We start from the raw sequence: 12,540 nt of genomic DNA, 5'->3' as shown, positions 1-12,540 counted from the left end.
CCATGATTTTAGTTCTACAATTAAAAACATGTAAATGAATTTAAGAGAAGATGGCACCTTTTCAAGAAAAATGTAAACTATATTAACATATATAAAAAATAAATGAAAGGGATCAGTGTAAACTTTTATATCTCATGTTCTGGGAAAACATAGCGAACTCTTGTTTAATATGCCCCAAATTAATAATAGAAATACAAAATCATGTGTAATTATTCATATCTTCTAAAGGATTTCACACAGAGCAAGATTTGGTAAACAGCCCTTGGAATGTATAGAGTTTTCAGGCAGTGGTCAATGAAATAGATAAACACTAACTCCTTTCATACTAACAACCACCCATCATAATACCACTGTTGCTTCATCAGAACAGGAAGATGTAGGTTACAAGATTATTAGATACTATTGTCAGAAATCAAGGATATTATAAAGTTGAATTTTCTTTCTGTATTTATCTATTGGTAGATTCATTTTTGGAAAGTAGATGAACATATGTATTTCCAGAAATAAAAAGAAGATAATTTTTCTTTTAATGCAAACAGAAAAAGAAGTAGTAGAATAGACATTATGATTGCTGTATGTATATAGGTGACTCTATGACCAGTGTGATTCTGCAATCTACAATTAGAAAAATGAGAAATTATACCCCAATGATTCAAATGTATGAATTGCCAAGATCATTGTAATGTCATGTGTAGCTAATAAAAAATTAAATTAAATTAAAAAAAGAAGTAGTAGATTTCGAATGAAAAAAAAAAAAAAACAAACACAAATGTTATTTCAGATTGAACACATTTATTGGGAAAATAAAGAAAATACTCCTGCATAAAAAATCAAAAGACAGGGTCTGGGATAGCATCAGTCCCCGGGACAATACAGAATTCACAGGATATATTTCATATTCTTCCACTACTCGTGTGTTCAAATCACAGAAGGACAAAGAGGGAAGTCAGATCTAGGGACCACCATAGGGCAAATCTTCAGCAAGGTGATATCGGGAACTTTTGGCATAACGTACTCATCGAAGCATGAAGTTCAGGATGTGTGGGGTTCAAAATTGGTAGAATCCTGTGTCACAGGTATTGAAACAGTCTCCCAAGGCTTCCTCCTTAGTAGTATCCAAAGCCAGAGCCATAGCCAGAGCCACATCCATAACCACAGCCACAGAGGGACCGGGAGCCATATCCATAGCCACAGCCATAGCCACAGCCCAGTCTGCGGAAGCCACAGCCATAGCCACAGCTCAGGCCTCCATAGCCATAGCCCATGCCTCCATAGCCATAGCCCAGGCCTCCATAACCATAGCCCAGGCCTCCATAGCCACAGCATCCATAGCCACGGCCGCCATAGTAGTTTCCGTAGTAGCTGCCACACATGGTGTTGGTTGTTGAGTGGAGAGTTTGTCCTTGGGTAGAGGAGGAGTGTAGGTGACGAGTCTGGACAAGTGTCCCTTAGAAGGCCTTTTATATACCTTCAGTATGGGTGGGACCCACCACATGTGTTCATGCCACCGCCCTATTTTATGACTAATGTAATTATTTTGTTGTTTTTCGACCATAAGATAAAGGCTCAGAGGCATTAAAGAGGCTTGGCTTGTTTGGTCTCTAGTTTGGAATCTGCTTATCCTATTTAGGGTTTCAATGAGAGGAGACACATAACTTTGTACAATCCTGCCTCAAACAGAACTTTCAAAATCTCTTTTAAGTACCCTCTACATAAGAAGTAATAATCTGAACCATAATCTATTTGTTTTGTACCTCAATGTTTTCTTCATTTAAAACATTTTTTAAAACACTATTTTTTGACTCATGACTTTTTCTTGTCTCTCAAAGAAAACTAATTTTCTTTATCTGGTATTTAATGCCTTTTCTATGCTGAAACCAAATGTATCTTTCAACCCCATGATGCTAATAATCACCCAAGTAATTAGTTTTCTGAGAAAACCACATCTGAACACAATGCATTAGACTTTTCCATTTATAACAATGAGAGTAAGTCTCATTTATGTTTAATTTCTGTTGAAGTATTATAAAAAGGAAGTTATTCCCTGGTATCCAATTTCTACCTGTATTTTTCCAAATTGAGTATACAGTTATTAGTTAATATTCCAGTGAATATTAGCATTATATCCTAGGTAACTAATTTCTCAATGAGCTTATCATAAAAATTCATGTTTATCAGTATATTAAAGCCTTCATATAAGATATCCTGCTACTATTCTACTTGTGACAGATAGGCTGAGTTCACTTGAATAGCCCAAGAATTATTACTGTCTTCATTAAATTCATTCTGGTAATTACTCCTATTGGATGCAGAAGAATGTGGAAATGATCTGCACTTTAGTTGAAAAATGTACTTTCATGTCTATAGAAGTGTGAATGTGAGCGAATGATATTATCCAGATTGCCAATACACCTTATTTATATCAAATGAAAAAAAAGATGTGTCTTAATAAAATACTTTCATGGTGGGCTGGTTATGAAGCTCAGTGGTACATGCTTGCCTGGCATGCACATGGCCCTGGGTTTAATCCCTCCTACCATTAAAACCAAGAAATACCAAGGAATACACACATGCGTGCACCCACATACACATGCCCTGCACAATCATAGCAATGATTAGATCAAACACATATTCATCTAATGCGTGTTTATGATTGTTCTTTCCATGTGTATCCCTTGATAGATTAATTGTTTTAAATAGACACATTATGACATTTTATTGTATTAATACTGGCTGATTTGAAGTGATAGAATTAGAGAATATCTTCACTATATCATTTTCATATTTCACATAGAGATAATAAGAGTGTTCTCAAGTTATCCTAGTGCAAAGTTAATGAAGAAATAGCTTAGAATAATCTTTTGGTTAATACTAACTTAAGGAACATGATGGTCAGTCTTCCTGTTGGCTAAGTTCTTAGAAAAATTACTTGAAATTGGCATAAGTATACTGAATCTGTCAATTAAAAATCTGTAATTAACTTTTTCTGCATTAAACCAAAATAGCTGTGAAGACATTTTGTGAAATATAATATCCCTAATAATGTTTACTAAATTATTTCTCTACCGAACTTCCTGCTTGAAGTTTAATTTCTTTCTTCAGAAGAATTAAGTTCCTCTCTCTAATCATAATAGCAAAGCATTAACCCAATGAGATTTCTATTTAACTTTTTTCCTGCTAGGATTTTCTGATCTATATTGAGTTCTTAAGAATACTTCACAGTGGGGGAGGGGGATGCGAGCAAAAGGAGAAATGACAGAAAAATCTTTATTTTCTGTTCATCACACAATTTCACATGTTTTCCCATGGTGTATTTTTAGTCTCCTCTCTCTCACATCTTTTTGCTTTAGTTCGTACCACTCCACTGAAAAACTCCTCTTACAAGGATCACTAAAACCTCCATCTTGCCTGAGTTGTGCTGAGATTTATCAAACTCTTTTTTCATTCCTAAAAATCTACCCAGCTTTTCCCTTCATATTCCTTCAAACATTAGATTTAATTACAATCTCACCAGCTGTTCCTGTTCAGTAACTTTTCTCTTTTATTTTCTTCAGATTTTACCCTCAAATAGGAAGGAGTCCATGCAGGTACTAGTCACTTTATATTCTCTACTTTAGCTCTCTCTCGTTGGATATATACTTCTGCAGTATTAATCTCACAACATATTTCCAATCCTGATCTATAGATATCTATCTCTAAATTATCACTTGACATGTCCTCAAATGGTTAAAATTATCAAGATGCTAAATTCACAATGTTCCATGCTCCCAAATCTCTTTTATTCATTTTTTCTACATCTGAATATATGCAGGATACATTCAGCCAAGAACCTATGCTGAAAAAAAATTCTTTAATGCCTTTCTACATAGTTGTCTATATTATAGAAGACACTCAGTTAAATACAAATTTTGGAATATTAATATTCAAAATGTGAACCTTTCAAATATTGTATTAGGAAATGCGTATAACATTATTTGTCTGAAAATCAAGTATAACTGCATGCCTTGTAATTTTCATTGCTAGGCCTGGCACCTGAGGCTTGGATTACATGGCCTTTATTGCTCGCACTGCAACAGCCTTGGCTTTATGTAGGAGAGATTTTTCAACACTATTTCTTATAATGGTAAACAGATAACAGTAGCCTGCAGACTCTTCAGAATGATCAAATTTATGTCTGATTAAAGCTTCTGCCATTGAGTTACTCCCCTCTGAAAGTAACAGCAAAATCTTTGTCTTCCCTTCTCTCTTATTCTCTCAGAGAGGTATTTCTTGACCACATATTTAGAAGTACCTGTCCCCTTGGCTTATCTAAGATCTGTAACAATAGGGACCTTTTCTGTTCTGTTAACTCCCCCAACACACACCTTTTACAATAGTGTCCAACATACAAATGATCACTTAAAATCTGATACATGAAAGAATTAATCAATGACCAAATCATTGCATTTAATTTGCAATTAAAAATTCCTTTCCAACCTTATTTTGAAATAATTTTAGACTTGGGAAAAGTCAAAGAGATTTGATCTCCACTGTTCAGTCAGTTCTTATCTTTCATAATATAGTTTCAAAAACTGAAAAATTAATCCTTTACAATATTTTTAACTAAGCAACAATTTTATTCAGATTTCACCATTTTCCACTGCTATCTATTTTTCTGTCCCAGGTGCCAATCTAGGATTTCACTTGTCATTTGTTTGGCACATCTTTTTATTAGCCACAAATTTTTAGTCTTGCTTGATTTTAGCTATATTGACAAATTTGAAGGGAAATGCTTTATAGAATGTTTTAATTTGAGCTTCTCCTTTTCTTACCACTAGGTATAGCTATACATTTTGGGTAGAATACACAAAGAAGAGATGTGTCTATTTCATTGGATCATAATTATGATGACAATAAAATGCAAGTCTTACAAAAACAAATTTTGAATATAACCCTTTGTGTATACCCATGGCCCATCTGCTGAAATTTCAGAGACTGACTGTGCCATTGCTTTGGACTCTACACAAAATTATAGGGTGTATACATGTGAAGGATAAATCAAAGTGAATGATGTTGCTTCACAAGAAAATAATAAAACATCATAATTCAAGAATTTACAAATCAAATCTGGAATCTTGTCTTTTCCTCCACGAGATTCCCATCCTGCCCTGTTGTCTTAAAGTCATGCTTTCATTCCAAAGACTACATATGTGAAGATACAAAGGAGGATACCTTTAAAAGTGAAAAAAAAAAAGACTTGCAAGAAGGGAAATCTGTATTGGTTATGATCTCACAGTAGCTAATAATATAATTTAAATTTGGCATCTGGAATGAATAAGTCACCAAAACAGAGGAGTCTCTTGTTAAAGGTACATCATATCATTATCTATGTCTTCACACATAAATAGCAAAGTTATCTTGGGTATGTTGGTGCCAAGAACTATTTTAGATGGCTTCAATGCTAATTAGTTTAGAATGTGAACCCAACAGTGCCTATGGTTGGCCCCACATACCACTCAGCTGGTTTACAAAGCCCTGTGCATGTTATGAACTTAAAACCCTAGAGCCTGCCCCTGCTGTACAACTGAGTCTTCCTCTCCTGATACCATGAACTTCTATAGCATCTACTGTGGTGACCTGATGTAGTTGTGGTCTGAGGGATACTTATTTGCCTATTACCAACCAGACTGCCAAGGAGGATACTGGTCTTCTGATCTCCCTGGAGAACTAAAGATCACTGGTGCCTTTAGGCCATTCCTTATAGGCACTATGTTTCCCTCCAACATTATTTGTGATAATGATGTCTGTTCAAACACACTGTGACAGCTGCATCTTAGATTTATCATGTAATATCTGAACATTTTTTTATTAAAATGGCCTAGAGTTTCCATCAATTTAAAAACATGTTTATTTGAAGGTGTGTACTATTACGTGATTTGTATGAACGATCTTAGCCAGTTTTATTTAGGAAAATTTCTAAATTCATTTTTTTTCATTAAAGACAATCACTGTTGCAAACCTTGTAGAGAATTTTATGTGTTTATTTTCTAGATTGATTGAGTATATGCGTGAGAGTATTGAGACCTTTGTTTTCTACAGTTGGCAATGCACATGTGTCAATTCTAACCAATGGCTGCATTCCATCAGTGTTTTGTAGTATATGTTTTCATAGGCAGATTCTTTGTGTTACCATGGTATATCTTGACCTGGTCAAAGCCTTATCCTTGGTAGATCCAATGTTTGCTTGAAGATGTCAGGAAAACAGTACACAGGGTTTCATTTATTTTTGTTGCTTGGTATTTGAATAAGACTGCATAGAGGTGATTATTCCTCAAAATTTTATATTATTGCTTTTTGTTTTCCCTTATAGATGATGCATCTTTGAACTCATGTTTGGTAGCAGGACAGATGTTTTTTTTGTCTGCCACTGTCATCTTGTCACAAGAAAATATAGAATTTGACGGCTATTTCAGTGAATCTTTCAGGGGATGAATATCTGCTTGTATTTGGAAAGAGACCCGTTATCTTTTACAACAAAGCAGTGGCTTCAGATGAATCAAATCATACAAAGTTTGATCCAAAATATAGTCTACATATTGTACCTCTTATCCTGACTGTCTGAATTTTGTTCATGAAATCTTTAGAAAAATTCTCTGAATTCACTCAATTTATTATTACTAAATTGCAGTAATTCCAATAATGAAAACATATAAACCATCAATGTAATAATATTTTGTTGACTAAAAATAGAAGTGAAGCAATTATGACCTACAATTGGTACATAAACAATTATCTCTTTATAGAAAAATAAAATATGAAGATGACCAAAATCTTGTGTTTTGGTTTCACAAAGTATGTCTTCTGAAAGCATCTGACAGAGAGAATCAGGTAGATATTTCCTTTTTTTTTCCATTAGCTGAAGATAGGTGATACATGGTTATACATAATTTCAATCCATTTAAATTTATGGATTTATTTTTGACCTAGAATTTGGTCTATCTTAAAGAACATTATACATATGCACTTGAGAGAAAATTGCTCCCTGTCTTAGTAGCTACAATATTCTAAAAATTTTCAGGTATTGTTGGTTTAGAGGTTTCTATTTATTTTCTGACATTCTGTTTAGCTTTTCTATCTATTGTTGAATGTAGGATTTGAAAGCCTTCAATTGTTAACATTGCATACCCCTGCAAATGCCATGATTTTGTTCTCTATTAATGCTGAGTAATATTTCATTGTGTATATATACCATAGTTTTCCTATCCATTCATCTACTGAAAGGCATCTGGATTGGTTCCACAATTTAGCTATTATGAATTGTGCTACTATAAACATTTGCAAGTAAATGGATGGAGTTGGAGAATATTATGCTAAGTGAAGTAACCAATCCCAAAAAACCAAAGACTGAATGTTTTCTTTAATATGAGGATGCTGACTCACAATGGGGTTGGCAGAGAGAGCATGGGAGAAATGGAGGAACTTTAGATAGGGCAAAGGGGAGGGTGGGATAGGAAAGATGATGGAATGAGATTGACATCATTACCTTAAGTACATGTATGAAGACATGAATGGTGTGAATCTACTTTGTTTACAACAAGAGATTTGAAAAAATTGTGCAGTACATGTGTAATATGAATTGAATTGCCTTCTGCTATCATATATAACAAATTAGAATAAATAAATATTTTTTTTAAAAAATTGCATACCTCTCTTGCTCCTTTTAATTCTGTCATTTTTTTGATTTGCATATTCTGTGCTCTATTGTTGGGTACATATTGATTTAAGTTGTTATACTTTCCTGATAAGTTGTCTCTTTATTCATTATGAAATGCTTCTTCCCCAGAAAAAATTCCATATTTTAAAGTTTGCATGGGCTGCTATATGCAGATACAGATGTGTATCTCCATCCTTTTACTTTGAAACTATTTAAAAGGATATAGTTTTGAAACATTTTTATGGTTTTTGAATTTTAAGTTCTTTTTTGATAATTTGGACAATATAAACTGAGTTTTAAAGTTAGTTAATTATGTCATTGCATTCAAATTAAATTTTCTTGATTCTTGGTATATTTTATGATGGAAATTTTATGTAGTAAGATAATGTTGGTCCTATTTAAATATTTATGAAGCAGCTATTCACCTTGTTTATGTTAAGCACAATGGGCTTTTGTCTACTCTTCCAGGCTATAGTTAAAATATTTCATAGTTGTTAGTGTCATTTTGATCTGATTAGTTACCTTGTGCCACTGGTTTCCCACTGCTCTTACAAGCATGTCCAAGCATATAGGATGAGTTTAATCATCCCATCTACTGTGCATCATTTGGGATGTCTAATGGTGCATTGAGAGTTCCTACCTTTGTCCCTCAACTGCTGAGCTATCTCTTAGAGAGGGCAGGAGAGTCAGATTCATGAGAGCAGATTCTTCCTGAACCTGAAAACCTCTCTCTTTAACTTACAGATAAATCAAAAGACAAGTCACATTGTAAATCAGAAAAACATTTTGGACTGAGTAATAAAGTACAAAAAAAAGTGTGTAAAATCACTAAAGTAGTAATTATAGAAAAAAATTATACTTTTTAATAATATTTACATTTAAAAAATAAATGTTCTAAACTTACAAAAAACATAAAGAAAGAAAAATAATCACAAAGTGACAGTAATGAAGAAAAGTGAAGGTAAAAGTAGGATCAACTTAATTAAAAATTGACACATTTAAAAAAAATAATAATACCTCAACTTGGCATTTTGAACACATCAACAAAAAGAATAAATTTTAGCTAGATTGATCAAGAATAATAAGAGAGATATTATAAATTACCAATAGGAATTATGAATCAACACTGAAATCCTAGAGATATTAAAAATATAAAGTGGATATTGTGAGCAATGAATACCTATAAATCCACAAAATGTTGAAATGAAGAATTCCCTGAAATATACAAATTATCAGGCTGACTCAAGGAAATATGAATATTGCTATATATAATAAAGAAAGCAAATTCATAAATTCAAACATTTCCACCTAGAAAACAATAAGCCCAGATATCTGTACTACTAAGTTCTATTCAATATTTAGACAATGTATTTATAGGTAACTTAAGAAAATAGTGCTAGTCTAGGTACCTGGCTCCCAATACTTTACTCCAAATGAATAACAAATGAAAAAAACAAAAGAAATAAATAAATGAACCTAGGCAAGAAAGGTAAGATATGAAACAACTTCAATAGCAAACTCCAAAATTGCTAGGAGAGAGGAATGCCCCACTCTCAACAAACAAAATTAGATAACAAAAGAAACAGTAACAAATCTCACCACTCCTATGTATGCCCAGCACCCTGTCCTTCATTGAGGCTGCATAGTAAAAACAGAGGGAAAACTGCGGGTAAGAGAATAAAACACCATCAGAAAGTACTAAACCTAGGTATACAGGTGGATCAGAGAACAGGAGATGGGAGAGACAAAATAGACCTGGCATGGTGGAGGGACAATCTTAAGGATGCCGAGCTGCTGGGGATGAAAAGGTGTAAGAAAAGAGGCACTCTTCAAAATGGTGTAATGAAGAGGAACAGTAAAGGAAAAGGGTAACACTTAGGGGTACCAAACAAACAAAAGGAATTGAGAAAATTAGGAGACAATTTACTCCTTTTCTCCTGAAAAACAATAAACAAAAATTCACTGAAGTGCCAGGACAATTCTGCATTGAAGGAATTAAGTTGTACTAAATTAAGTATTAAATCACTCAAGTACTTTCCTCCCACAGGAAAGCTTACCAAATGTACAGAGAACTAATGCGAAAGTCATAAAATGAAATTCAGTATACATCACTGAGGAAAACACCCCGTGTTAAACAATAAAGCAAAGAATAACAGAAAGACAAATAATTTCCTTGAAATTAATTATACTTAAGCAAGCATGGAAGAACATGGAAAATAAAATTTATTTAAAAATCAGAATTAGAAACACAAATTTAAAAAATATATATATTAAATAGAATACATTGAATTCAGTGAAAAACAAACAGAAACAAGAAACAGACCCTATCTTATAAATGAAAAACAAATTATATGGTGTCTAAAGGAGAATAGACTGAAATAGAAATTTAATAATGGAAATTTAAGAAGTATAAAAATCAAGAGAATGGTATTGAAATATAGAAATAACAAAAAAATCTATATATTCAAAAACGCTAGAAGGGATTTTGAACATTCTTACCACATATAAATCATAAACATGTAAAAAGTTTAATATATTTATTTTGATTAGAATATTGCACAAAATATACATGTATCATGATATCCATAAACATGTACAAATTTTATATGTCAATGTAAAATGATTCAGTTAATTTTACAAAAGAATATAAGAAATTATTAGAGAAAAAATACTTAGAAAAAAAAGCCCAACAAAAAAGATAAAACATTCATATTGCTAAAATTCTTATGAGTAAAAGTACATCAAAGGATAAAAGCAGAACTAATATTTAAAATTATAATTCAAGAAACTTTCTATAAAGTAAAAAAGACCTGCAATTATTCACTGTTATAACTCATAGTTGCATGGAAATATTAACTTAGAAAGATCAATTTCAATAATAAGCTAATTAAAATAATAGATTTCTAAGTTAAAGTAAGGTTTTCTTTATTATTTTAGATCAAACCAAAATCAAATCCTTTACAAATGAAAATAATTTAGATTTATGATCAACATTTTCACTATAATCATTAAAAACAGAATGGAGAAGCATTTTAAATGCTGGTTAAACATTCCTTTATATTCTAATGAATTACAATATTTCACTATATAAGAAAATATAGCCCTCTGTACCTCCAGGTTCACATGAGTGAACAACTGAGTAATAATCATCTAATGAAGGAATAATTAGGGAAACTTCAGCAAAATACAGGTAGTGAATATAGATTGAAAGAGGGTAGAAACTGACATTTGGATAATACATAAAATGATAAGTAATAACAAGCCTACTGAAAAAGTGGAAGTGAATGGGAGAGTGAGAAAGGAAAATGAAAAATTAAGTTAATTTTGTATAAAAGTAAGAAGAGTTAAAGAATATACATATGAACAGATAAATCAGACAATTATAAGTGAAATAAGAAATAGGAGGAGCAAATTGTTTGATACAAATTAAAACTGGTGAAGTACAAATACAAATCCTAGGTGAACTATCTCAAAGCCATTTTGAAATTTATTAACAAATAAAGAATATGGCCTAATATATCAAACATATTAATACATAAAAATTAGTTCAATTAATTTATTGAAATAAAAATTTCAAATTTGGTTTGTAGAGACCTAATTTTATGTTGTATATATTTTCCTAAACAAATTATCCTGAAAAACTACCACAGTCTGGCTGGGCACAAATCACAAGACACTGAAGCAGGAACAAACTTTATTTCTGAACTCCACCAGCACACTCCACACACGCTCCCCAGGAACTCCCCCGAACGCCACTCACACGGCTCCTCCAGGAACCACCAACCGGAAATCCCCCCATGGGTTGCATGCGCACTCACTCTCGGAACCCTGCAAGAACTCAATGGGAACTCCAAAGTAGCGGGCGTCCCACACAGCAAGAGCCATCCTATTACTGGACAGTAATGGTCTAATATACAATTGAATCAATCCAGCATCATCTTAATGGCTAGCCTCTCAACCATTACTTCTGGCAAAGTGCCAGGGGCCATTCCGACTCAGCTGTGGCTCTCAACATCTCCCCTCTTCTGTTTAATTAAACAACAAGCAATGTGGCTTAGGGACCGTGCCTGTTAGGTTGTCCAGTACTACATATGGTCTTTAGCCGTCATCGGATGAGCTGACCTCAAGGGGTCAGCCTCCTGTCTTAGGTTGGTACCACTGCAATTGGATCTTACCCGTCACTGACTACCGGTCCAGCATACAGCCATACTTGTGGATAGGCCTATGCATCAGTGGGGGGGGTGAGGTTCTTTGCCTCACCTCTGTTGGCCCCCAAATATGGCCTTTGCACCAGTGGGGGGTGAGGTTCGTTGCCTCACCTCTGTTGGTCCCCAAATTTTAGACCATCACTAGCAGAAGGGGGGAGGATACAGAAATTGATGGCTACTATGGAAAAATTGTACCACCGGTGACACCATCAGCAAATATACACCAGCATTATCACAATTTGCTGCACCAACAGATATTTCACAATGCATACAAGTGATACAAAGTCCAGGCAAGTTCTGCAAGCAGTTCAAAGCAGAGGAATCTATCAATATGTCCATTTCCTCCCAAAGTAAATTGACTCCTTGATTGCACATTACTTGTTGAGTTATTATTCATTGATGCATCAGTTTATACAGTTTACTGTGATAGCTATCGAAGAAGCTGTAGTTTGGTTTTATCTTTGTCTTCACTGGCACCAGGATGAAGATAGGAATTCTGGCAATGATGCCTAAAAAAATTATGTACATTCCAACAGGTACTAAGAAAACAATTTTCTGAACAATTTACATTATCTTGAACAGAATTATTAAATATAATGAAAAGGAAAGGTGAAAGTAAACAAACAGATCTGTTAACCT

The 12,540-nt window shown here is 33.5% G+C and overlaps 1 protein-coding gene across 1 annotated transcript; it reads right to left on the bottom strand.

Moving 5' to 3' along the window:
• Window positions 1-847: 847 nt before the first annotated feature.
• On the bottom strand, window positions 848-11,578 carry LOC107136122 (keratin-associated protein 6-3-like). Its single transcript, XM_048803863.1, has 3 exons — window positions 11,454-11,578; window positions 2,245-2,299; window positions 848-1,433 (listed from the first exon to the last, which is right to left on the bottom strand). Exons 1-3 carry the CDS (start codon window positions 11,576-11,578, stop codon window positions 1,107-1,109), a joined length of 507 nt encoding a protein of 168 aa, XP_048659820.1. The 3' UTR covers window positions 848-1,106.
• Window positions 11,579-12,540: the final 962 nt, after the last annotated feature.

The sequence above is a fragment of the Marmota marmota genome, unplaced genomic scaffold (assembly GCF_001458135.2).
Source record: "Marmota marmota marmota unplaced genomic scaffold, marMar, whole genome shotgun sequence".
Classification (NCBI taxonomy): Eukaryota; Metazoa; Chordata; class Mammalia; order Rodentia; family Sciuridae; genus Marmota; species Marmota marmota.
This window is presented reverse-complemented; position numbering and strand designations above follow the sequence as displayed.